We start from the raw sequence: 27,920 nt of genomic DNA, 5'->3' as shown, positions 1-27,920 counted from the left end.
CTTTGTGTGGAAAAAGTACACAGAAAGCAGAAGTAGTTTGAGATCACTTTCAGTTACTCTGTATTTCAAATGTTACTGAGATGTGAACAGAACGGATGGCTCTGTTTAGCTGCTGGCTGTTTGGTTGTGGAGGAGCTATCCTTCCCCTGTCTCTTGCATGTCTCTTATTGTCTCTCTTTATCTCTCACCTTCTCCCCACTCACACACAACACTGGCACTGGTACTAAAGCAGCTTGCCAGTGGTATAGCAGAACTGGGGACTATTTGACAGTGTTACCACTGTGATGTATGACTGTTTTCATCCGAGCTCTCATCCCAAGTGACTAATAACACACCAAATTAGAGTGACTTATCTGTATCTCTCTCTGTAACCCATCCTGTCTGGGCCTTTGCCAGCATTTCCTGAGTCATACTGGCTCTCTCTGTGTGTTCTAATACTCTTCTTCTCATTTTCTCCCCCCAACCTCTGTCTATTTTTCTAATCCTTTATGTCATGTAGTACAGTCTACACCAAAGCTGCAACAGTTTGCTTTTGCTAACAGCCACCAGAGGGAGCCCACTCCTTCTCATTTTCTGCTCAAGGCAGCGTGAGACCAGATGTTATAAGGAGTGTGAGCCGCACTAATCTCCTGCAAAATTAATTTCAAGACATTCTGTAATAAAAGTGCCCTTTTGCCCACACAGAAATGTTCACAGTCACTGCTGGAAGCATAAATTAACTCGTAAATGAGTGGCTGATGAAAATAGTCTGGGTGTCTCTGCAGAGCGGGGCTCTGAGAGCAAAGAGGCATCTGCAGTGAAGTGCTATAAGCAACACCTGGTTATCATGAATTTTTAAAATTAAAGTATTGTAGATCAGGGCTGCATGTGGTTTTGATTTAGGGTGTAGTTATGCTTTTTCTACGAGATGTGCAGATGATGAGTCTTTAGCTGTATTTTGTCATGTCATGTTGTGTGGTTTTCTTTTTTGCAACAAAGATTTCGTTTTTTTTTTTTTGTTTTTTTTTTTGGGTGCTCACACCTGCAATAATAAAGTCTCTCACTTGAGGTGATTTGGTACAGTCAACACCTACCCGAGTCTTGATTTTTTTACTCATAGAGTTATTTTTTGTTACTCCAGAGACTTTTCCATGCTACATTTTTATTTCCTGCCATGATTATCAAAATTTCAATATGCCAGATAATAAATACAGTAACTCTACCCAGCAGAGTGCATCTGGTACTGATTTTTTTTCCCTCGATGTACAGTGCTACAATCTCCCCATAATCTTCCCAACGCATTCTTCCCAACTGCAAAGCAACCAAAGTGCCAACAGATGATATAATCTAATCTCAGACCAAGCATGCTGACAGACATTAGCATATTTGTTGGTCTCAAATGCTTTCATGCATTCAGTAAAAGAAGCTTTCCTAGAAGGAAAAAGTGACATGTGTAGTGAAGCCAGAGCAAATTTCCATCTGCAACCTCGGAGACGTGTTGCAGATGAGCCGTAACAATACTGACAGCTGAGATGTCACAAGCGCACATTTATCACCTAAGACATAATTGGTTCTTGGGTAGGGGTAGGTATCACTTTCTTGTGCTTCACATTTGTAACTATATACTACAGGCCTTCATAGCAGGGCTGTGTGTGTGTGTGTGTGTCTGTGACAGAGAGAGAGGATGCAAACAGTAAAGTTCAGTACTCGTGTCAGCAGGTGTAAACTCTTCACAGATGGTAAAGCTGGATGTTTGTGTTTGAGAACATTGCGTTTCCCACATGAGCAGTTTGCTGGGTGTCAGCAGCTCTGAATGGTTCTCTAAGAGGCGCTGGTTCCAGTGGGAACCAACGGCTGGGAACAAACATTCAATGCTTAGGATCTACTGGGGAGCACTTATGGTAAGAACTGGCTTATAAGCAGCTGCGTGCATGTGCAGATTTACACCATTTTTTTTCTTCACATCAGCTGGTTTTGGCTGCTCTGAACACTTTTTGCTTTGATACTAAAATTTACTTATTATGATAACATGTATCCATTTTCAGGTTCTATAAATGTATTCCATATAAGGTATCCCTACTAAGACTGATTAAATTCTTACTAGTAAAATATTTCATATTATAAAATAAGTTAGATTTTTTTTGTGATGAAACAAAATACTTCAGTGTAAAAAAAAAGGTAATTTTTATTTGTTAATATTAAATATAAAGTCCAAAAGAACAATTTTTTCCAGTTCTGTTTGTACTAAATGTTCACTTCATTTAAATATATGAAATATATGAATATTATGGCAATTGTGAATGTTATGATTTTTATTTTATTTACTAAAATGTAAAAAAAAAGAAAAAAAGAAAATGCAATATTTTCTTCATGTAACTGAAACAACAGAAAAAAAGAGCACACAAATAATTATGGTGATGGCCTAATAAATGTGATAACCACTGTATGCTTAATATACAATATAAAATTTTTTTGTTTTGCTTTTTAATAACATGATAAAAGTGATTTCTTATATTTTCAGAAAGTAAGAACATGCATTTAAATCTTTTGCATCACTTTTTGAGTACGAGCAACACTTGTTTTTTTTTTTTTTCCAATTTATGAAACAATTAGATCCATATGGGGAATAGATAAAGAGCGTAAAACAAGTAAAGTCTGAATTACTTGTTTCGCTGTTTGTGTTTTCCTCTGCTCTGTTACATTAGTGCATTCACTGTTGACAGGGCTGCTGCAGTGCTGCTGAGCTGTGGTGGATGCTGCTCTAAAGGCTGAGGTCTGGCCGGGGATCGCCTGAGTGACTTAGGCAGAGGCGTTGCCCCGGCAACAGCACATCCTGGCTCTGCTTGGTGAAAAGGCCTCACAAAGGGGACACTGATTTCACAACATAAACAACTCTGCTGCTATTGCTGTCGCTCACTGATTAAGCGAAGCACTAGCTGCAATAAACACACAAAGCCATGCAGACAAGGTTTAGATTGCACTTCAGCCTTTTATGATTCATTTGACTTTTGACTCTTGATATATGTGCCTTTGTGAGTTACTGCTTCTTCCCAAAAAGGATAATCTCAGTGGTTCCAGTCCTCTTGGCAGCTCTTTGTTGTTTCAAGTTTTTTCTCATCCTGTTTGCATTCAGAGAGAAGCCCCGCTCAATTTCTGAAAATGCTCAGTAGTGTACTAAGCCTGTGCGTGCAGTTGTGTTGCTTGTGTCCTTGTCATTAAAAGGCACTGACTGACACTGACACAGTGTAGGCTGATGGGTCTCAGACCCTCTTCATTCATGTCACTAGTACAAAGAGTGTCCTCTCCAAATCTCCATCAATGAGAATCCAGTGAATGAGAAACAGAAAGACTTTCAGTGCGTTTGTGTGAATTTCAATCTCGCCCAGATTTTTTGGCTCAAAGAAAACGGGTAGATGTGAACATATTGTAGTTCTGGCACAGGCACAGTCTCTACCTATTTTAAACAAAGGAGTTAGCTGGTGCAGATGCTCCACCTGTGTTAATGCAGCAGAACTGAACTCAAATCCGCTCGTGCTGTCATCTTCACACTTAACCACAGGCGAGATTTCCCATGATGGAAATCACGTTCCTCAGTTTGCTGCTGTTTACATCACTATAAATCGAAATGGAAACCTATTATTGCCCCTTTCCGATGACGAATATATATTACAGTAAACATCAGCTTACGTTCTTGGTAGGTTGTGAAAAGGATGCGGAAGCGACTTTTGCGGCTGGCCTCGTCTGCCCACATTCGGATGACTCCCAGCGTGGAAACCAGCATGATGTCGTTGGCCACCGTGGAACAGAACTTGCTCTTTAGGTCTTCCACTGAACTGAGACAGGACGGGATGAGATAAGCATGCATATTTTATTATCCAGTAACATAGGCATTCACTCTGCATCTTAATAATCCACAGTGTCGAAAAGAGCAGCTGTGGTTGCTTTAATGTTTTTTTTTCTAGCCTCTTATCGTCTGATCACTGCTAAATATTCTATCTCAAGATAACAAACTGCCGCTGAGCTCAAGTGTATTGAAGATAGTGATTCAATTATATCCTTATCTCAGTGTATCAAATATTGTTTTCTTTAATCTGGATTTTAAAATCTCATTATTTTGAGATTAAAAACAGGTTACTTATATTAACAGACTTGTTTGCGAGAAGTGTGTGCGAAGCAAGTGTGCAACTTGCTTGCTGAGAGTTAGATAAGAAGATCAATACCACTCTCATATCTGTCCTTGAATTGCAAATCTACAGTCAGCTGTTGGTTAGTTCAGCTTATGGTGAGGACTGGAAACAGGGGAGAAGAGCTACTGTGACCTGCTTCTGCCCACAGGTCATAAAAACAGCAACCAGATCCTTTAAAGCTTACTGCCTAAAATCTTATATGTATATGTTATATAGACATGAGTAGCATCAATCTTTCCATCTATCTTTCATCACCAAAGCCAATATGTGATTACCCTTTAACTCACTAAAACTACTTCAATTATTTCCTTTTGTCAGAAATGAATTCCTGTTAAATTAAAATCTGACTTTTTTTTTTTTAACGCAATTGCAATTCAAAGTTTTCAGATCAGAAAATCATGTAAGACTAACCCATATTAACAGAATAGGACAAAGACGAATCACAAATTTTTTAAAGTTATATCAAGTAATTATAAAATTGCGGATTGTTAAGCCACATTTATACAATTGAAGATCTGAAACAGAGACCTCTCGGGCAACAAGAGCACATCACATTAAAGATGTCAAAAGAGTCACACCTGCCACCATCATACACTGCCACAAAGTTGCGCTTGCATTCATTGGAATTTGCCATCTCATAGTCGAGAAAACGCAGGTAGATCTGTCCGAGGAGGCGGAGAGGAGGGAAAAAAACAAAACAAAGAGAAAAAAAAGAGATCAAGGGAGGAAAATTAAAGGACACTGTAACATTTGGAAGCGACAGAGGAAAGCTGTGAACCAAACAGAGGAGAAGAGAGACAAGTGAGAGAAAAGATTTCAGCTCCTTCCTATTATTGCCTGGGCATCTCAGTCATTATCCAAGTGCCTGATATAGCAGCCCTGTAATGAAATAAGACTGACAGACTGCAGCTAGCACAAAGTCATTACATACGCATATCAAATGAAGATTCAAAGACAGACGGAGTCTATTAGCTTTGGACTTATTATCCATATCTGTTGAAATAAAGAATTACATAAAACCTACAACCTTGTTAAACTTTAAGGAGATGTTGGACATTTTGCCACCAGCTTTGGATGTCCAAGAGAATGTCATCCTTTAAAAATCAAAGAACTTACACACCAAAGGACATCCTCGGGATATAACAGACTTACCTTATGTCTAACTAATTATGAAGCAAACTGTGACAGATACACTATATGCACTGTTTTAATATCCTAACATCCCCTTGTTGAGTGAAATATCCACCTTGCTATCCACCTTGACTCTTTATAGTAGCCATTCTGCACTTCCTAACTGTCTCCGCACCATTTTCTGTCACTCATTCATCAGGCTGAGATCCCCCAATCACAGCTATGGTTCCGGCCCACCGCGCACAGCACTCGCCATCATTACGGTTAATGAGCGGACGGCTCCTGGACTGTGACAGGGAAATTTGATGCTTTAAATACCCAAAGACAAAAGCTGCAGATGGAGCAGGATAATGGACCCTGCAATGTCAACTTGGCTTCAACAACATGACAAGCGAAATGGACTGGAGGAGGAAAACAAGCTAGCCAATTCTCCCGAGGTCTCACACTGATGTCAACAATCAGTCTAATAAAAAATAATCATATTCAGCTACATTGTCACTGGAATGAGGGCAGTTTATTTTGTCTGCTATACCGTGATCGTGAAATAATTACCATTCAATTTCACTGCAGGCTTTCTGATGCAAAGATATATATATATATAGTATATATGCAGTTGTATACTCTATCACAGGGGTAGTATGTGACTAAAAGTAATTTGTTCCGGGGAGTGTATGGATTATATCATATTAACTTGGACGAGGGGAGACACTCTGAAAACATATTTAGAAGACGTCTCTTTGAGTGCTGTTGTGGTTTTGTCAATATTATAAAGATTTCCAGCACAGAGCCTGAAATATGATTGAAAGCTTCAGACTGGATATGCATGCAGTAAGTGCCTAAAATGTGGTTTCTCAGCAGTGGGGATGATGCCGTGATTAAGTTAGTGATCTGCGAAGAACTTCACTTGACATTGTAGTAAAATGAAAAATGTTTTTAAGAATATGGGAAACTTTGCATTAAGAGGAAACTGTCAGAAATCACTCTAAGAACAAAGAATTTATTACAAGTGGACGGTGGCTCCATTCCATGTGGGAGATCAATGATGTTAGGTTTAATGTGGAAACTTTAAGGTTATAGTGAAAGTTAAGGCTATAGTTAGGCACTCTCTGCCAAATTTTTCATTTGTTTTAGAGTTGAAGAAGCAGATAATTGGAAAAAGTACCAGTGAGCATGTTAATTAGGACACTTGGCCCAGTCTTTTTTATTGTCAGCGAATAGTGGGTGAATTAGACATGAAATTTTCCACCTACAGCACAAAGAATGCATTAAATGCAGCCATCTGTAACCAATAAAAGTTTTTTTTTTAGTCAGAAGAGACTAATTGCAAATGCAAAACAATGTTGACATAATGAACATTAGGATTTTGGCACAGACTTCAACTGGTGCTAATGGCTAATTAAAGCAATAAAACTATAGTCGCTAAAGAGCATAATGCCCAGTCTTGACCCTCATAACTGTTTCTGGATGGAAGCGTGACAGTGGTGGTGTTGAGGAAGGAGGTATCTGTTTCCACACCGATCACAATGAAATACCTGAACATTTCACGGACGGACTGGCATAAAATTGTGCATAGATTCTTGGTTTTAAAGCTGGTTTATGAGCAAACTGTGAGAAACTATTTGTTGACAACTATGTCAGCGCTACTTTAGGCTTGCTTTGTAATCATATGAATATGCAGAACCTGTGGGCAAAGGTTTGTTATCGCATTTGCGCAACTTGGTTGGTGCTGCAGGTAAATATTCTCGTTGGAGAGCAAATGTGGGAATGCATTTGGTGAGATATAATTCAAAACCACTGGTAATCGTCTGAAAAATCTAGCTTTTAATTTGCTTGAATACTGAGCAGGAAGCTGAAATATTGGCCATTTTCTCCCAGAGGTTAAGAGATCAGACTAGCTGATGGCTTACTAGGGTGAGAGTTTAGAATGTAAGCATGGTCACATGTTAAACTGAGACAACACAAATCCTTTATATTGTTAAAACAAACCAAAAAACCTTACGGTCTTAGGTCCTTTTGTATTCCAGGCCATATTAACATCCAATTGAGTCAGGTGCACCATGCCAAAGGTGCAAGTGTGTGCGGAAAAAAAATAAGAAAAGCTCATAAAAACTCATATTCTTCTTTGTAGCATTATCTTTGCTCAGCTGTTGCATACACAAAATCATTATCTCACAAATGTAGTTAGTGTCTTGCACTGACTGGAAGGTGAACAGGAAGGGCTCATTATGTGACAAATATATAACAGAAACGAACAAATTCACAAATAAAAGCTTTTGATGTTGTTTTTCTGCGGCTCCTAAACCCTAACAGCCCGATGATGAAGGAAAAAAAAAAAAAAATCCGAGTGCAGATGGCATCACAAAACAGAATGACAGCAATGGATAAGATAGATACAATCACCAATTTGTACGGTGAGAGATTGGCTCCAGCAGGGAAATAGGCTGCTTCTTCATTGATTGCAGCGCCCAATAATGACGCCGAATCCATCATTGACCGGGGGAAGAATATGCTCTCTATGCTGCTAAAGGGTGTCTGTAACAGCGCGTGCTGTTCATTACAGTCAGAATGAATGTCCAAATTTTGACCATTATCTTGAAAAGATGTAGAAGGTGTCAGACAGTGTGGGCAAGAAAGATTCAGACTGTGTAAAACAGATAGGACAGAAATGGTCTGTGGAAAACACAGAAACTGATGAGGCAACTGAATTTATTTCTCAGTATAGTTAACTTTTAGCTCAATCTGGACAGATGGCCAAATAGAAATGAACCTAGACAAACGGACTGCTGATGATCGGAGGAGATGAAAAATAATGCAATTTAAGTAAAACATTTTTGTAAATCACTCTTTGTAGGCTTTAATTGCACAGACATGTACATGAACTGTTACTCAGATTGCGCTTCACTGGTATTCAATTCATGGCAAAAGCTGAAATGAAAAGGAAGAACGTTGGTCTAAAGTAACATGATGGCGTTAAATTTGGTGCAGTGCTGTGACTTCTGGCAACAACACATGGTCATTACTGCTTACTTGCAGGTATGTCTTTCAGTCAGTCTCCCCTTCCTTTCCTTTTTATGCCATTCCTCTCTCTGCCATCTGCCATCTCACCTCTAAACTCCATCCCTATACATTTAAGATCTTCAATAAAATGCATTATTAAGTACTGCTTTCCCTTATCCCCTCCTTTCTCATGCTTCCACCTCCTCTCTACCCCCTTCTCCTGGCTTCTCTCTGGAGTGCTCCGGTGCAGTCTAATTAGAGCCTCCGGTATAGGATGTCATTATCTCTCTGCTGTTTCTGGCACACTGGGTATAGTGCAGTAGTATATAAGCATAGGGAAATTAACACCTTGCCTTACACACAGTGCAACCTCCATGCATGAGTACACACAGTAATGCGGTCCCCTTCGCTGCAGCAGCATGCGCGCATGCATGTGTCTGTTTGACAGAGGAAGTGAGGAACCAAAGCAGACAAAGAGAGATACTGTAGGTTTTTATTTTTTATGTCTGAGTGTGGACAGTTGCAGTGCAGGTGGGAGCTTCAGGACCGTGATTTTCAGAAGACAGAGTTGTACTAAAAATTTGATTTGCTGCCTTGTCCATCAGTGCAGATGAATGTCAGCCTCTGGCCCATGACTTGGCCTGTGAGGCACTTCTGCAGTGCGAAATGTGACACTTATTCAAACCAATATATCATACTGCCAGCTGTGCTTGCTTTGCTACTCTTTCATGCACATAACCAACTTATTCGCACATGGAGCATGTGTGTGATGTGAGCAAAATTGACTTGTCTGTTTTGATGCCGCACTGATAATGCACCAGCTGACAGTCCTCTAAGTGCAGTTTTTTTTTTTTCTTTTTAAATTCAGCAGGACATTTGACTATGGCCAGACTCCGTGCTAATAACCGTTTCAATGTAACACTTATTGTATGGCTCCATGTGACATCTAAGAGTAAGTCTCTGGATTGATGATGCAGTTATATAATTCCTGTGGCCTTGAGTTTTAAAACAGCTGAATCCGAAGGTCATTTGTGAAGGGAAACAAGAGTATTAGCAGGAAATATGCCAGATAAGAACAAGTACTGTGCCCATGAATAACAGTCGGGCCACTGTTATCAGCCAGTCATATCATAAGCCTGTGTGTGTGTGTGTGTGTGTAGTACAGGGAGCACGCAGTTCAGTATGAAAAACCTGTGCAGAAATACTATGAACCTAATCACAGCTTCTATCTGATATAAACCATGGCTTAATAGCTTCCCTAATGTGTATTCTATAACTCTTAAAAGATCTCTACAGTGACCATAATAGCATGGCATAACTAATAAGCACTGAATCAGTGTAACTAATAGTGACACAGTAAAGTTGACAATTGAACTACCTTATCTCACCCCTTTGGAATAACAGACCAATGCACAAACTCAGAAAAATGGATCCCTATTAACATTAAAGGTGCAGTCAGTCATTTTTTTGAGTTTATTTAATAGAAAAAAAATACTGTACTCATAAATATACATTGATTAGTGTGTAATTACATCTTCCATCAAACTGATGCATTCTTATGACTTAGAATTAATCCATTAAAAATACACAGGAGCGGATGCTGGTTTGTGGAAGCCGCCATGTTGCCCTGTCATCTTGAATACAGTGGCCAAGACGGACATCGCCGTTCCACCTAATTGTGTTTTATTTATGTGGCTGGAAACTGGCCAAACACGTAGCACGCCAGACATGGAGGAGAAAAGAACTCGTAGGTATCCACTTGCCATGGAGGCTAATTTTAATTTGTATACCTATGTTTTATCATCTGAGAAGAGGTCCCCTTCACCAAAGAAGCGGAAATGACAAATTCATTGATACCGGCTGACAGCAGTGCTTACTGACAGAAAAGGTCAGGATATCCTCCAACAGCTCACCTCAATATAGCTGTCATCCGACAGAAGTGAGCTTTTTTTTTTTTTGGACTCCTTTCACAAAGTTTTACAGCCTCCTCCAGAGTAAATAGACGTGGATGCTTTTCACCTGGCATGCGGTAAACAGTGGACTGACAGCTTACCCAGAAGCAAAAGACTCTGAGGCGGATCTGGATCTGGAGTCACTTTGCTATCTGAGTACACTCACAATGACTGGAGTCCAGAGTTTCTGAGGTTTCTTTAATTCCTGATTTATTGCTAATTCAAACATGTCAAAACAAGGTGTGTGCAGAAATGTCTTTTTTTTTACACAAACAGTATTTTTTAGCTGTGAGATTTTATACACTGTACCTTTAAATTAGTGTAAGTCACTATTTCATATGTAATTATTGCATGAGAGCTTACAGAAGCCATTGTAATTGTAGTATTATAAGAGAGAATATTTTAACATTTTTACCATGCAGACATCAAAATACTTTATGTCCTTGAAAGAATTGTTCTAGCCATGAAAGTCAAAGTAAAATTGTGGCCTTATACTATTAAATCAAACCCCTCAAATGCACCCAGAAGAGGGCCAACACTATTTGAGAAGCAGATTTACTGCAGTCATGGATGTACAGGATCAAGCCGTATAGACTCATATGAGAGGTGGTAACGTTTGTAAAATATAGCCTTTTTCTGCACTGCTGCTCTGCCCTTAGGAAACATTTAATCCCATGCATTAATGCAGCACAGGTACCTCTAGTAGATAAGGCAGCATGTCTAGTGTGCTAGGAGTTGGAGCAAAGGTGTGTGTCTATATGCATGTCCTGTATTTGTATATGCATGAAAGGATGTGTACAAAACACTGGCCAGGAAAACAAATGCAGGCTGTTGAAGGCCTCAGGGTCAAACTGCAAAGTGAAACTATTTTATCAATAGTAACGCTTCCTGCCTCTCTTTGTTTGTCCAGTCTTCTCTCCTTCTGGATCCCTCTCTTTTTTCTTCCCTCTCTCTGTTCCTCTTGGCAACAGCTCGCTGATTAAAAAAATGGGCCTGACCCCAAATAAACCCTTCTGCCTATCTGTCTGACCCTCGGGGGGAAAGAAATCCTCCCCCCAGCCACAAACACTCACATCGGGATACTGCTGACAGCTGCAGATAAACTGACATGTAATATCAAAGCTTCCTGATGCAACCCCAGATCTTACTGCATGTGTGGCGAAATATAGAAAGGAAACAGATAATTAATAAGAAAAAAAAATATCCTGAATATCTCAACAGCCGGAAATTTCACAAAGAATATATCCAGGATTTGTCAGCTGAACATCAGTCTGTCTGATGTAACTATGTTGTGCTGTCAGCAGCCCAGCTAATGGGGATGCAATTTCATTTCTATTTTATTTCATGTGACATTTCAAAATTTGGCTTCAAATCAAATGCACAGTTTGATGGGAGCGTAGCTTACGTCACTGACCTTGGAACGCGGCGGAGCACGGATGTACCATTTACAGTCGACGGCCTCGGCAGCACCGGCCTTTCCATCTCTGGTGATCTGATGAGACTCGACGATACCTTCTGGACCAACCATGTCGTACTGACAGGCTGAAACACACACGTGTGTATAAACACACCCAAAAACATTCATGCACACATGTGTGAATCATGCAGACAAACATGGATTCACATGTATTACACATACACATGTGCAAACATTGGGAGAACCAAAACACAATATGTATATAAGTGGAAGTAACACACGATAAATAGACTTTAGAGACACAAACAGAGCACTGAGAAGAAGAGTGAATGTAAAAACAAGAGAGAGGAAAAAAAAAAGGCTGAAAGAGGGAGAGAGAGGGAGTGTACCTACAGGGCAGAGGTGGGGGTATTCCCAAGTCTGCAAAGTCTGGATCTGAGGAGAGAACAGAAAAGGGGAGGGGGAAACATAGGGGCATTCATTTTTAATACATGATTACAAAATCTAAATCTTCATAGAGGCAAACACAACAAAGTGTAACAATGTACTGAGGAACTTCCTGCAAAGACAACAAACTGCTGTCCTCACACATAAATTATTTTGGCTTCCCTAAATGCTTTGCTGCTTTTTCTTCTTTGAAGCCACCATCTATCTATCTATCTATCTATCTATCTATCTATCTATCTATCTATCTATCTATCTATCTATCTATCTATCTATCTATCTATCTATCTATCTATCTATCTATCTATCTATCTATCTATCTATCTATCTATCTATCTATCTATCTATCTATCTTGTAAGCCTGTACTTACACAAGAAGTGCCTTAAGCTAAATGCTAACATCACCATGCTAGAATTCTCACTATATCCATGTTTAGTTTAGCACTTTAGCACGTTCACATCTGCTAATTAGAGATAAACAGTGTAGGAAATGTAACTGAGTGTGAACTCCTAAACCGTTGCAAGGCATTTACCATGACTGATAATGAGTCTAGCTAAAACCACAGAACCAAAGGACAAAAACTTTCGAAAATGATAAAGAGCAGCTCATAAATTTAGTAAACTGAAACGCAATTCCTCTAATCGAACCTAAGGCGTAATTAAAAATTCCCCTTTTTAAATTTCTTTACAGTAGTTCTATAAAAATCTACTCCAATCACATGCAGAGTCATATACTGCAATAAAATAAACCCTGACCAAAACAGCAAAACAACCTTGCAGTAAAATGTCCTTATCAGACATTTATTACACAAAATCAAAAGATTCAGAGGATCAAGGTGAACGTGCTCTTGGGTTTCAGTTCAATATTGTTATCAGCACATTACAGCTGTGTTTTACAGTAATTTGGTTTCAAACCAAGGCGAGTGCTGATTTTGTGAAGTGTAACAGCCATCTTATTTATGCCGACATAAGCTCACTGTCAAGTTAGTGTTTACTCACAGTCACGGTTGCATTACAAAAAAAAAAAAAAAGCAAAATCAGCCCTGATTAAATAAAAATAAAATGAAATTAGGATTATTTGATTCTATCTTGAGTACATCCTTAGAGGAGGAAAAACATTTTTAAGAATCTGGTAACAAATTCTGTTTATTAATTTACAATAATGATGCCCAACATTTATGTTTCTTAGATAAATGTTTTAACGTTATGGAGGGGTAAAAAAAAACAGAAACTGTGACTTTCAAAAATGCGCACCACAACAAGCTCTACAGCTGTGCTCCATTTGAAGTGAGAACTCGGAAATCACGACTTTTGAGTCAGAGTTTTCGGAAAGCCAGAGAAGCTCCACCGGCTGTAACTTCACAATCCGCAACGGCGGCAGTGCATGCAAACATTAGTGAAACTGTACATTTGGAATCTGTACTACTGCTGTTGTGTATTTGTGACTCACTACAGAAGACATACCCAGAGCACTGGCCAGCCTCTGTCTGTGACCGCGCTGCAGCTGTGTTTTTAAGAGCAAAAAGCAGGCACAGTGCTGTATTGCTGTTGATGGATGAATGACTTTACCTTGCTAGGAAGCAAAACAAATCCTGTTTGTCCTCACTTTTCCAACTTTATTACTACCCCAGTCCGATGGGATGTCACTCCCAGCTCTAACATCTGAGGTAAAAAGAATGCAGTATAGATCTAGTGCGATTTGTGCAATACAATATCAAGCAATAATTTTGGTTATATTTCAAAGTAATTCAGATTTGATTGCATTTTTTATACTTCAGTAGTATATATATGTATATATATTCAATAACTACATCCATCCTCTTCCGTTTATCCTGTTCAGGGTTGCAGGAGCCTATCCCAGCTGTCATAGGGTGAGAAGCAGGGTACACTCTGTACAGGTTGCCAGTCTGTTGCAAGGCTGACACAGAGACAGAAACACACTCACACCTATGGGCAATTTAGAATCACCAATTAACCTAACCCCAGTAACTGCATGCCTTTGGACTGTGGGAAGAAACTCACGCAGACACGGGGAGAACATGCAAACTCCACACAGAAAGGCCTGGGCCATGGTGGATTCGAAACCAGAATCATTTAAATGATCTAACCTTCTAGCTGTGAGGCAGCAGTGCTAACCACCATGCCACCGTGCTGCCCCTATTCAGTAACTTGTTATTCAGTAACTCGCAACATTTAAATGATCTAACCTGACCGTGCTTCCTGTGCAGATGATGCTGTAAGCCTCAGTAAGAATACAAATTTCTTTCTCCTCTGAGCTCTACACATAAGTTTAAGTCTTATCTTTGTTCCATTTAGCAGTGGCAGAACAAAACAGAAATGAGGCTTAACAGACCTACATGGAAGAGAAGAAACATTAAATATGTCCTAAAGAAAGGTTTTAGAATTTTAGCAGACTGTGACGGAAATCCTTAACCATCTTTTTCAGCCCAAAAATCAAACTTAAAGGCTTTACATCTTGCCAGCTGTACATGATAAGGAACGTGTCATGTAAAGTTTAAAAAGTCAGCTTGAAGTGAAAGGTTTTGAGCAGTTTTTTCCTGAATAATGTTGCAATAAATTACATCAACAAGCCCAGCCTTTCTGAGCTGTGTTCCCTCCTCCTGCTAGAGCAACATCACAGTCTCATCCCTTATCCCCAAAGACTCAATATCACTGTTCAGATGACTTCACAGAAGACAGAAATCGACTCTTGAACACTCTCGCTGTTCTTTCACGTCATCATTTCAGTGTGTGTATCTTGTCAAGGAGGTTTGTGTGATTTTACTCATTGCAGTCTAACAGAATAAATGCATCTGAAATACATGGGAATTGCAATCAGTCTAGGATTAGTGTGATTATTTATGACCATTTTTCAATAAAAGGAAATAACAATGACGTTATTAGGCTATTTTTTCCCCGATACAGCATTCCACTATTACAGCACTGCATGTCACCTGCCCTGACATGCAGCATTTTCTTTGAAGTAAAACCTCTGCAGAATTACAATACATTCCTGCAGATCCCATTTTATTCCAGCCTGGTAACAGAGCAGTCGGGGCTTTCAAAGATATGCCGTTAGCTGTGATCTTTGGGCTGCATTCTTTTGAGGACAGAGTCAGCGGAGAGAAGAAACACAAAAAAGGCTTCACATTAAATGTGATTGTTCCTCGCCAAATCAAGACATGGCTCCCATTGACTGAGCTCAGTGTGGAAAATGAGGTCTGATTGCACAGCAGGAACACCTTGTTTAAATGTCAAAGTTTTTTTTGTCTGTATGTATGCCCTAATTTTTCTGTCTAGACATGAGTCGGTACTTGAGTGTGAGCACGTTGGACACGAAAAACATTCTGGTGATGCATGCTTCGTGGTGATAAAAATAAAAAATTAAATAAAATAGGGAGTCAAATGGTGGAAGAGATAGGATTCAGATAGATACTCAATTTCTGCTTTGGTCTCTTGCATTCAGAAGAGGTGAACCTCCCCGAATGGTGAAAAGAAGAGCCTGTTGAACACCTGTGACAAATCTAGCAAGACTGCAGAAACCCCTTCTCTCTTTGGCACTTTAACGCCGTCTGGGACAGTAAAACATTCATGTGAGCACAAAAGCAGTCAGGAGACGTGGTTAGAGTGTACTCGAGAGTTTCTCCTGAGGCTTTTACTACACTCCCCTCCTGATTAATTGTTACATTCAGCTTGACTCAAATGATTCAATCTCTAAAGAGCTAAATGGGGAATACCACACAATTTTAAAACTGACTGCTCTGGTCTCGGACAGCTAAGTGGTAGTAAACACTTTCTTTTTTTTAACTTTTGGGGAAAGCAGTGCTTTGCTTGTACATTTCAAACAAATCCACCCACTCGTCCTCTTTCCATCTGGAGAGATGGTGAGAGATGCCATATATTTCATTATAAGTGATATTTTTTTGTCCTTTCAAAAGAAGAAATCACAGGAATTTACTGTAATCATTTATCAAATTAGTGAATGAAAGGAGTGTGGCCTATTTTTTTGTATAATATTGATATCAATTGATGTTAAAAACTACACGTTTAGAACCATTTCAGTTCATTTAGCAAATTTAATCCTCTGATCATTTAAACTACTTTCATGTTTACAAATACTAGATATAAATGATTAATGCATATGATAGTTTTATGACATGTATGACCCACATTCAAAGTTGGTTGATCAAAAGAAAAAAAGAAGAAAGAAAACTCACACCTCACACTGTATTCAGTGCTATTGTCTAAATATGCCGTGGGTACACTCATACACCCTGAACTGGAAAACTGGAAGAAAATGGGTGGTTGGATGTGCTTTCCAGAGGAAGGCATCTCCCACATTGGTTCTTATTGATAAAGTCACTTTTTGTGCTTCTTGTCAGTGTGGGTCGTTGAGTTGGGCTGATTGACAGTCATTTCATCCTTTGAATATATTTACATGCCTGGCCCTGAAGCTACTGTCGCTTCAGATGACACTGCAGAAACTACACAAAGGGGAACTGAAGCAAAAGTTGCAGACAACAGAAATGACTTCAGTAGCAGCGGACTGCTGGTGTGTTTACTGATTCACACACCAGGCTGCAGTTCACTTGTTTCAAGAGATCCCAGCGATGGGCAGAGTTAAATAGTTTTATTGCATAATCTAGCTAATGCCTGCTACAACACATATAGCAACACTCCCTTGATATTACTCTTAGCCTGCTAGCATCTTTTTTCATTAAGGCCCACTGCTGTGGAAGGTGTCACGCATAACAAGAAAAATAATGTTCAGACTGTTGTTGCTCAACTGTTCACACTCAGTGCATTGTGAGAAAAAGACTTTTGCTACATCATCAAACAACAGTGCTGTTGCGGATGGTAAGCAGAAATGGATAAAGAACAGCAAGTTTAGCTTTAAAGCTCTGCCAAATGCTTCTCTTGACCAGACCAAAGTTATTTGTATTTACTGTCGATGTGAAATGAGTTTCCGCTGTAGTACGTCGAGTCTCAAATACCACTTCCTGGCCAAGCACGCAGCTGATGTCCTCCTCCCCGTCGCCAAAGGCCGACCATGCTGGATGTCTGGACAATTCATTTTCTAATTTGTGTTGTTGTGTCTGCCTGTTTTGATCCTACTTAGAAGGGGATGTTTTTTGTGATTCTTAATTTTTGTCCATGCTAGGTTAAACACAATTAGACTGTGTGGGAGTATATGCTTAAGTGTACTTTTGGCATATTTTATGAGCATGCAGTACCTTTAATAAGGTAATAATAAACATACATTTGGATAAAGCAAGAATATTTGTCCATTAAAACATGAAAATATCCTGTTATGGTACATTTAGAACATAAAATCTGAAATTAATTGCAAGTTAACTATGGACAATCATGCGATTAATTGCGATTAAGGATTTTAATCGATTGACAGCCCTAAAAACTACGTATATTAAAAAACTAGGTCTGCTATATGGTATGGTAAAAATCAGCACTTATCAACTAATAAAAGACATTAATAGAGTTAAACATTTATCTCATCTGGACTGTGTACAAGGCTGAGAGGAAATTTTCACACCCACTATAATAAACTAGACTGAGCCAGAAAGTTAATCAGTGTATTTCTTTAAATGTCAATGCATTCCTCAAAGCTTGCCCAGTGCACCACTTACTAAAGCCTTCTTTCTCTTTATCTGTGTCTATGTTGCCTCTCAAAGCATCTTTAGTAGGTGTAGTGGGGAGTTAGGCAAGCATGGAGATCAGACGGGCGTGAGGGATGAGAAAATCAAAGTGGAAGACACTTAATGAAACGGTAACCTTCAGGTCATCGATGATAGTTGCTGCACAGATTTATTATTGTGCTTTGGCATCACTTACCCAAACACGATCACAAGGGCATGTAACCTAAGTGGAATACATGTATCTATGGCAATGCGCGCACACACACACACACACACACACACACACACACACACACACACACACACACACACACACACACACACACACACACACACACACACACACACGCAAGCACGCACAAACCCATGCACATTCATGAACCTTTGATAAAGGTTATTTTTAACATCAACAATAAAGAGGGTGCTGTGCCTATAAATGTCACTTATAAGACCTTTGACCTTCTTAAACTTCAGCTCCTGAATTTCATTCTGATAGGTGCCATCCCTCTCAACATCCATCACATCCTCTCCTCCTCTGCCCTCCTTGATTAATCAGTTTAATCAATTACACGGATTGATTAAATGATTGACGAACCATATAAAGGAGACGTGTACTCTTTCCGCTGCAGCTGATTTCACCCTGTTAGGTTGGATGCATCAGCTCAGCAACAATATTAATATTGATTATGGTGTGAGCATGAAATGTCAGAAGCATCACTGTATGTTGCTGCAGTGAAGGTAAACATCATAAGATAGAGATTTCATCACAGCAAGCTGACATGTGGGATCAGCGTATTCACTGCAGCTTCTTTAAAGTCCCCGCTTTCTGCACCATATTGCACAAACGCCTTTGAATGAGCAAGCTGGATTCAGAGCACATCCACATGTGGCCACACCCTCTTCTCTCTCCATAAAGCTCAACAGAGAGTGTAATCTGGGGCTTACTGCATTTACCCTTTGCAACACAGAAGTGTTCTCTTTACAGCCCGGGACACAGACTTTAAGTTGCCCTGCATGTGCTCTTCATGCACAAGCAACGTAAAGAGAAAAACATCTCAAACATACAGTGCAATCCTAATCACATTAATTATCTTTTGCTATACTATGCATATGTACTACATGTATAGTAAATAAAAAAGAATGTTGGCAAAACCAATGCAATTTCCAGAGACAGCAGAATTCACAGAAGCTATGATCTGTATGGTAAGTACTTCATTAAATTTATGTCAATAATAAGTGCAAGATATAGCTTGGTTTAATAGACAGGTCCAAAGCCTATAGGTATGAAAAAAATTGTGCACTTACTGCCTAATGTCTCATATCAGTCATTTGGTCTCACTCTCTGAAACTATTCATACAAGAATCCCTTAAATTACATATAAGAATGTCTACTTAAAAGGACCAACAAAGTCAGTTTTCGAGGCAAGAATACTGAAGGTGGCACAAGCATACCAGACATTCAACTGTGAGACTCTAGTCTCTGAACATTTTCAATTTCTGCTCAAACTCATTGTTTGGTTAGGTTTAGACACTACAACTCTTGGGATGGTAGGCTTAGGGTGAGATGGAGTTAGATGATCTACTGTGGGAGCCCCTAAAGGGACCAGGCAAAAGACAAAGAAGAGGCACTACACATATGTGTTTATAGTCAGGCATAAAAACTAACTGATTAGGTTTAGAGCTACACATTTAAGTTGCAAATATTCAAATGGTCTCTAGTTGTCATTATTTTTTAAAAGTAACTATGGGTTCAAATAACAGCCACAGAAAACACAGAAAACATATTCTGCTGTTTTCTGGGGAAGTACTTTAAATCTAGAGTTCAGAGTTATTTGTCAGTCTGAGGTAGAGTGAATATGAGGAGTGGTGACCATACAAGTATGACACAATAAGACTTACACAAATAGCTGGGTTCATTGTATAAGAAAGGGTGAATGCAGGAAATCTTCCCACAATAAGCAAAAAGTTGAAGGCCTGCGTGAGCAATGCCAGGGAAGATGGAAAGTGCCTGGTCTGTGTGTCAGAGTTCAGGCTGTCATTGAAGTTTGTTTTTTTTCCACAGAATATTTCATTTTTTCTGACTTCATGTCACTTAGATCCCCAAAAATCTCGACCTTATGTGCAAAAAAACCCCCCACACAATTCTCTCAATATTGGCATAATTCTGCTCAAATTTTAGCAAAGACTTGGGACTTCAGTGTAATATCCAATATTTCATTTCAAGCTGAATGCACTGAAGCAGAGCACTGATAGAGCAAAAAAAAAAAAAAATGTAGCTGTGCAAATACACACAGTCTGGACTGTATGTGCAAATGCCCCCAGAAGCAAACATGAGCAGCTTGCAAATGCCAGCTCAAATTTGCTCATTACATTTCTTCAAAACATGTTTATACTTGCAGTTTGGCAGTGGTAATTCCTGACATGAAAACAATCATTAGGAATTTGTTGTGGTAAAAATTTCTGAAACAAATGGTAAGTAGGTCCTGATTATCCCTATTTGGCAGCATGCTTTGTGAAAAATATTCTCTATAAATGCTCTTTATACAGGACACATAGCCCATACTTTAGGCCCACACATAGAAATGAACCAGAGCACTGCAAAGCTGTCAGGAGGTGTGAATTTCTAATAACTGTACAGTCCCATAAGCATTGTATTGCTCTTCATAATGCAGGCACAGCAAAATGTTTTATTAATGAAACACAATACGTCTCATTTGGAATTGAACATTAGGCTTCATTGCTACACATCCCTTCAGTATTAGCTGCTCCCCCAAATGTATGTATAACAGCACATGAATGAGTTCAAGGTTATCGGTGTGAGAAAATATTCCAGGAAGCAAACATGCAGGCTGCACAAACGCGCACGCACGCAGACAAGCAGCCCAAAAACTCAATTTCCCAGTGGCCTCATTTCCTCTCAGCTGCTCGGCGGTGACATTTAAATAAGCATCTGATTAATAATCTCTGCTAAAGTGGTTGATCAAGTTAATGAATGGCTGCCATTAATCACACCCGACATAGCTGTGGACGGAGTTCAAAAGACAGACAGAGGAAGAGGCCAAGTGAGAAAGTGAGGGACTGAAAACAAAAGATTTTCCACGGTGCAGCCCTTTCAATCAGTTCAATCTAAAGAACAATTCTGGCAGAGGCGATTGTGTGTGACATACTGTTACGGTTTCCTGTTTTGAGTGCACTTTTCATTCTAGGAGTTCAACCGGCTTTCAACTGCCAAAAAAAAAAAAAAAAAGTTACATACTGGACTGTTTGCCTGAGCAAACAAAAGCCCATTGTGAAAGCCTCTTTTGATGAAATGGAGCTGTAAAGATTAGCCATATAGCTAATACACACTCGACAGTGTTTTGTTGACCCTGCGGATGACAGCCCAACTATACAGAGGAGTAGCTGTAAAAAGAGGGGGGCACAGGATCTGCTGGGGACTGATAGGATTCACCACACCCTGGGTGTCATGGCCAGTGAGCTGGGTCTTCGCCCCAAACAGTGATTAGCACTGATGTGTATCCCAGTGCCACACATCAGTGTGCCTGCTAAGAACTGTATTGAGCTAGTGTGCGAAGGAAAAAGAGAGTATATAAAAAAAGAGAGTTCATCTTGTGCTTATGGTGCACAACATGATGGGATAAGATGTCATTGACCTGCGAATGTAAAAATATACTCTGTAAACGGCTGAGGTGAGCTTGTAACCGAGAAAGAAAAATCCACAAGGGTCAACGCAACTAGTGATTTCCACCCCTACTTCAAACATCAATGGTTCAAGTGCCCTTGAGCAAAGCACTTAACCCTTGATATTTTCTAGTGGAGGTGTTCAGTATCCATAAATCTCAGTTTGGAAAAAAAAAATCCTCTGTCAGCAGCTGAAAGACTGCCTGTTACAGCATTTTCAGAGGCATATAGATTACAAGAATAGGGTGATCTTTGCCCTTGTAGGCAAACTTATGATTCACATGATACATTATTGATCTTCATAAGGGAAACAGCTATAGAAAAGCTCTCAGAGATACAGTGTCTCAACCAAGGACATTTCAGCAGGAAAAACATGACTCTTGGGGTCATCTGGTTTATTTTTAACCTCTAAAGGTTTTTTTTTTGTTCCACAGTCCTGTCAGATGAGGTAAACCATACCTTGATTGACACCATTCACCATGTTGCATCTGGATGATATAAAAATGAATGCTGTCTTTTCAGTATTCAGATATCAGTGTTCAATTAAGATGGCTCATACCACTACTAAGTGAACATAACATAGCAACTTAATTAACATATCAAGACAATGCATTAGCACCAAAGACTGCAGTTCCAAGAGTGGCCACTTGAGTTTGGCTCCAAAAGTGAATCAATTCCTGCAAAATGCCCAACTTCAGAGCAGAAATACAGGTTTACGTGTTTTGGTCTATATAGCTAATCCCACCTTGAACATTTATATACTATAAATTACTGGTTTACACTGTATTAATGCTTAAAGTCTGCATGAAAAGGGCCATGGCCACTTTGAGTAACAGGTCAGTTCCATTTATGATAAGGTCAGTCACTTTTATGAGCCACTCTGCCATCCTATCATATATGAGCAGATGTAGACGTATCGCGGAAGTGCCTCTGGTAGTGAATTACAGCTCCAAACCTCTACAGTCTGCATTGCATTATAAAAATATACAAAAGTGTTGTAATGTATTTCATTATGCATTTTGTTCATTTACTGTCTTAATTAGTTTTGGTTTCATGGGCTGAAATGTCATTCCTCTCTCCAGACCACTGAAGAGGAAGACTATTAATTAATATACTCGACAGTCCATTCATCCATCTTTCTGCCCTCATATCCCCCTGTACTGCATTATGCTCCTTTAACAAAGCTAGTATGAGGAGTTTCATACACATAAACTCTCACACTGTATATGCTGTATTGAAGAAATGTGTCCATCCAGATTTCTGGGAGAATTTGGTCACTGGGTTGGAGTTTTACATTATTTTCCTCTCTAATTAACAATGATGGATTGGAGAAATCTGTTTATGGTTGTGTGTTTGTGTGTGCCCATAGCTCTATGTGCATGTGTGTGCATGCTCCTCCATCTCTTCCATTGATCAAATTGTTAACTGCTCTCCTCCTTCTCTCCTCCTCTTTCTTTCCAGAATACCCTGGGGAACAATGACAAGGACACAGAGCTAATGCAACGCTACTCCAGCACCTTGCCAACAACATTCCCCCATCCTAGTAAAGGACGTGTGAATATGGTGTTAAACAATGGCGAAGCAGTATATAGGTAGGCAGACTTTTAACTATTTTAGTGTGGTATAGTTTTAACTGACAATGTGTTGGACTAAATGTAATTGTTTGTGCAACTAGATAAGTCACTCCCGCCATTGGTCATTAGAAAGAATGGCTGATCTAAGGTTCTTCTGCACTGGCTTCACTTTTCAGACAAGCTGGCCATAATTCATATCCAAACTCTTCTGTGGAACCAGCTCCCAGCTTGGATTCGGGAGCAGACACCCTCTCTATTTTTAAGATTAGGCTTAAAACTTTCCTTAATGATCAAGCTTATTGTTAGGGCTGGATTGGGCGAACCATGAACCTTCCTTTAGTTATGCTGGAATAGGCCTAGGCTGTTGGGGGCTTCCCATGATGCATGATGATGAATGATTTCTTTTTCACTCCCCTCTGTTCACTCTCTATGTGTTTATACATCACTCTATTTATTAGTTATTATTAATCTCTGGCTCACTTCCACAGCATGTCTTTTGCCCTGTATCACTCCCCTCACTCACAACCGGCTGCGCCAGATGACTGCAAATCCCTGAGTTTGGTTCGGCTGGAGGTTTCTTCCTGTTAAAAGGGAGTTTTTCCTTGTCACTGTCACCAAGTGCTGCTCAAAAGGGGTCGTTTTGATTGTTGTGTTTTCTCTGTAATTATTGTATGGTCTTTACCTTACAATTAGTGGTGGGCGGATCGATCCAAATATCAATAATATCGATACCAACATTGGTATTGATATTGATCAATACCAGTGTAATGAGATCGATACTTTAGCTTCAGTTTCTCTCCTGTATGCAGTGCTGTGCTTTCGTTAAAGTTGTGAGCCAACTGTTCAAGTGCTGCTCCTGTCACAGCATAGAGCAGGCACACTTTGCTCCTCCCCTCCCCACAGTGTTTTGACGTTATACCATCATGTGACACGTAACATATTTTACTTGGGAAAAAAGGAATTTGTCAGCGGCTCACGGGCCACTTACGACCCCACCCCCTACTTCTGGCCCACGATTTGATGTAAAAAATATAAGACAATTTAGCCCTTTAAGTTACTTTTTTGACATTTCGCTTTCCCCTCCAATTAAGAAGAGTTGGCGAAATGTCAAAAAAAGTAACTTAAAGGGCCAAATTGTCTTATATTTTTTACATCAAATCGTGGGCCGGAAGTGTAAATGTTTTATAACGTTGTGGAGTGATAATTTTGTGAATGAAGGGATATTTTTTATTCCATTTGGTATTATACTTTCCTGAACACTCTACCTGAAAAAAGTTTTAATTTGTTCTTGAGTGATCATTTTGTACAGTTTATTTAAGAAAAAAAATCCAGACATCACAATGTATGGGGAAAATTGTTTTCATACTGTTTTAATGTTTCAGAACAAAAACTTTTATTTTGATAAAGTATTTTCTATTTACCTATAAACTTTGCCCAATTCTATCCTGGTTTTTAACTAATTAATGATCCAATGGAAAAAAAAAATCACAAAACACTTCATAAAATTTCATAAAATTCTTCATAATTATTAAAATGTATCGGTATCGGTATAAGTATCGGCAATACTGCCCTGTATTTACTTGGTATCGGATCAAAACCAAATCTTGCAGTATCGCACACCACTACTTACAATATAAAGCACCTTTATAGCAACCATTTGTTCTGATTTGGTACTACAGATAAAATTGAATTGGGTTTGTAAAAGATCACGGTTATTGTTAAATGTGCTTGTTCCTAGGTTACTGTGGACTTCTCTTCTTCTGCTGATAAACAAGGCCTGCATTCTATAGTCAGAACCTTCTGCGGTTGAATAAATCAGCATACACACCTCATTACACTTCAGGTACTGTGTGTGCGTAGCTTCATTGGATGATGAGGAAATCTGTGCAAATGACTGTGTAGGTTTGTCAGTACAGTGCATATATTTTATTTTCAGTACTGGTGCGGTCAATTGTGTACCTGTGTAAACTTGTGTGTGCGCATCTAGGATAGGCTGATGGCTCAGTCGGGAACCCATTCCTGATGGAGCGGTTAGTTGTCCCTAGGCATCACAGGTGTTTCTATCTAAGTGACGCCCCAATGACAGACAAATTCCATCCAGGTTCCATTTGGGCAACCATGCAATAAATCAACACAACATCGCCATTCTGCCACTCATTACTGCACGCAGAGTATGTGAGAGGCAGGGAGAGAGACTGAGAGAGCGATACAATGACATAAAGGGACAGAACAAGGATAGTTCTGCTGATCTGCAAACAATGCCCCCCCAAGAAAGGTAATTTGAGAGTCTGATTGCTTTCTTGAGATGTGTTTCATTTCACTGTCATGGAATTATGAGAGGTAGCAGACTCTTGTTTCAATTTTCACTGCCGCTGTGCATCTGTTCCAGAGGGCCCGGGGAGGAATCGATGGCTCACAGACATTTCTATACCAACAACAGGCAACAATTTGACCCACTGGGGTGATAAAATACAGGCTAACATACTTCAACTAGCAGCCAATGTAAACACGGGATTGCTAAACATTTGTTTTTGCCATGTTAGCTCAGTAACAGGTTTAAGATTAGTCATAATGTGATTACATTGTGTGCAATATTCGCCCTTAAACAAACCCAGAGTTAGTGAGGAGAGTGAAACCTAAGAAAAATGAGGGGCGTAAACAGTAAAACTGCAATCTGACAGTAAAATCTGTAATTACAGAGAGAGTGAGGGACTGACTGAGGAAGGAGGGATTATGAGGAAGAGATTAAGAAACTGAGAGAAAGATGCAGAGTGAGATTTTGTCTCCCAAACTCCACAGCTGCTCACACTTTTCCATCACAAAAGTGACGGACCATAATAGGATTGACAGCTGCATTAAGAATATTACACCTCCAGTGCAGCTGTGCAGCACAACAAGAGCTCTTAAGGGAACTGGTCATTAGAACAAAGGCAGAAAAAGCTATAAAATCTACAGTTCTGGTAACAGTCACAACTGTCAGCCATGCTGATACATTTCCAACATTCATGTTCCCTTTGAGAACATAATCCCAACAACACATGGACTACTTGCACCAGCTACTTCTACTATATTTTTCTAGTAACAAGCCTGGCAGTGTGCAGCAGGAGTTTACAGTCAGAATACATACAGAATCACAGGTTTGGATGGTTGGTTTTTACAATAAAGAATTAGATAATTTAATTAGGCAAAGACTTTGGTGAACAGCAGCTAAAATCCACCTTTATATCCTTACATACTGGATTACTTTCAGGATTTTGCACCAGTGGTGAATAAATTGATGAATATTTTAAATCAATTATGGAAACCAGCACAGGAATCTGTTTAAAAACACACATCATTTATAAAGTTTTAGGGGATTCTCCACTGACTGTACACATCAAAGGGATTCATGGGGAGGAAAACTGTTATATAATATATTCTGTGGCTCAGAAGGAGCTTTGTCAAGCTTGAGAAGCTGGAATGGAAATGTGTTTTTTCTTCTTTCCTGGAAAATAGCTATAAAGTAGCTTTTTGGGAAATGTAGCATCCAGTGTTTACCATAGGAATAAAAGACAGGAGCTCTTATACTCTTCTGCACTGATTTTGACCATTAAAAAAAAAAAAAAAAAAAAGCATGAAATGCCTGATCTTTTTTCAGTTACTTGGAGCCAGTGTAATATTGTATATATGTCCACTTTTCAAGTGTATGTGGTAAACTTACCAGCAAGCAAGTTTTTATACATCCAGCAGACACTGATCTTCATTTATTCTCATTTTGACCTGTAATTCTGTCCAGCTGAGTAATAAGTAAGTCTAATATTCACTCTGCACTATTTTTTCCTCCACTGTCTTTGTAGCTGCTAAATGAGGCTAACTTGTTGCATGTCACTCACTTCTTGGCTATTTCTCAGCTCACAGTTTCTACCTTTGATGAGAAACACCTGCTTCAGAGTCACCTTAGCTCAAATGTTGGTATGGTATGCCACCTACCCAGGTGTTACATTAGTTATCTAGTTGTTGGGATATAGTCTATCCCACATGAGCCTGGATGATAATCAGTGCTAGGCTTTTTTTACCCAGTAGCGGGGGTCACATAGATCCATATTTGACCCTCTAATTCGATTATTGCTTATTTCATTTAAAAAGGTTTTATTTCCTATCTCGGTAAAAAAACAAAAACAAACAAACAAAGAAACAAACAAAAAAACTCCCCAAAATCATTATTTCATAAAAAATATAGGAGGGTTTGATCAGTTTTAACTGGACTCAGTTGGACTCACTTCTTCTTGTTGAGCTCGTAATAGAAATAATGTAACATACTGTTTCTGGGCTAAACTACTTGCCATTAACTTGCTCTCATCCTCCTTGACTTTCTCTACACAGTCTATTTCCAAAACACCCCAGCCTGTTAAAATTTAGCAGCCGTCCAACCATGATTGTGCATTAAGGCCATAACATCCGGAAAATATTTACGCCAGTCAGCAATTTATTCTTGGAAAGACTACTCAGACAGAGTGACTGGGAGCAAACTGCCAAATCCGACTTCACATCCATCGTGACCATCATTTCTATGGATGTTGTTTGGCGGGGAGGGGAATGAAAATTCAGTTTTTATACATCATAGTCTATGCCATTTCTTCCCATAATGTTGCATGAAGTATGAAATCAGATGAAATTGGCAGGTAAGTAATCACCCAGAGTGGTTAAGCATAATGATGGCAAATTTCCAAGCAGAGAGCTTTCCATGCAGCATAGCATATTTTCAAGCCAGTTCCATTACATCCAAATAAGTAAATGCAATCAACAGTGTGTGTGTGTGTGTGTGTGTGGGGGGGGGGGGGGGGGGCTTTTGGAGGGTGGAATAGCACCATAGTTACATACTAATAGAATTTAAATTTCTATGTGCACATTGAAAGTGTTTCACA

The 27,920-nt window shown here is 39.4% G+C and overlaps 1 protein-coding gene across 2 annotated transcripts in view; it reads right to left on the bottom strand.

Moving 5' to 3' along the window:
* The window catches only part of neto1l (neuropilin (NRP) and tolloid (TLL)-like 1, like), a 71,685-nt gene that overhangs the window by 11,123 nt on the left and 32,642 nt on the right, over positions 1-27,920 (bottom strand). Inside the window, exons 5-8 of one of the 2 annotated variants that reach the window (XM_030756605.1) lie at positions 12,057-12,098; positions 11,661-11,788; positions 4,745-4,827; positions 3,667-3,812 (exon numbers count right to left, since the gene is read on the bottom strand). In XM_030756605.1, the coding sequence (XP_030612465.1) occupies positions 3,667-3,812; positions 4,745-4,827; positions 11,661-11,788; positions 12,057-12,098 (399 nt within the window). Of the gene's footprint in view, positions 1-3,666; positions 3,813-4,744; positions 4,828-11,660; positions 11,789-12,052; positions 12,099-27,920 lie in introns of those variants that run through there. The other variant, XR_004021571.1, reaches the window with a different exon arrangement.

This window comes from Archocentrus centrarchus, chromosome 20, assembly GCF_007364275.1.
Source record: "Archocentrus centrarchus isolate MPI-CPG fArcCen1 chromosome 20, fArcCen1, whole genome shotgun sequence".
NCBI classification, from domain to species: Eukaryota; Metazoa; Chordata; class Actinopteri; order Cichliformes; family Cichlidae; genus Archocentrus; species Archocentrus centrarchus.
The sequence above is the reverse complement of the archived record's forward strand: the minus strand, read 5'-3'. Positions and strand labels throughout refer to the sequence as shown.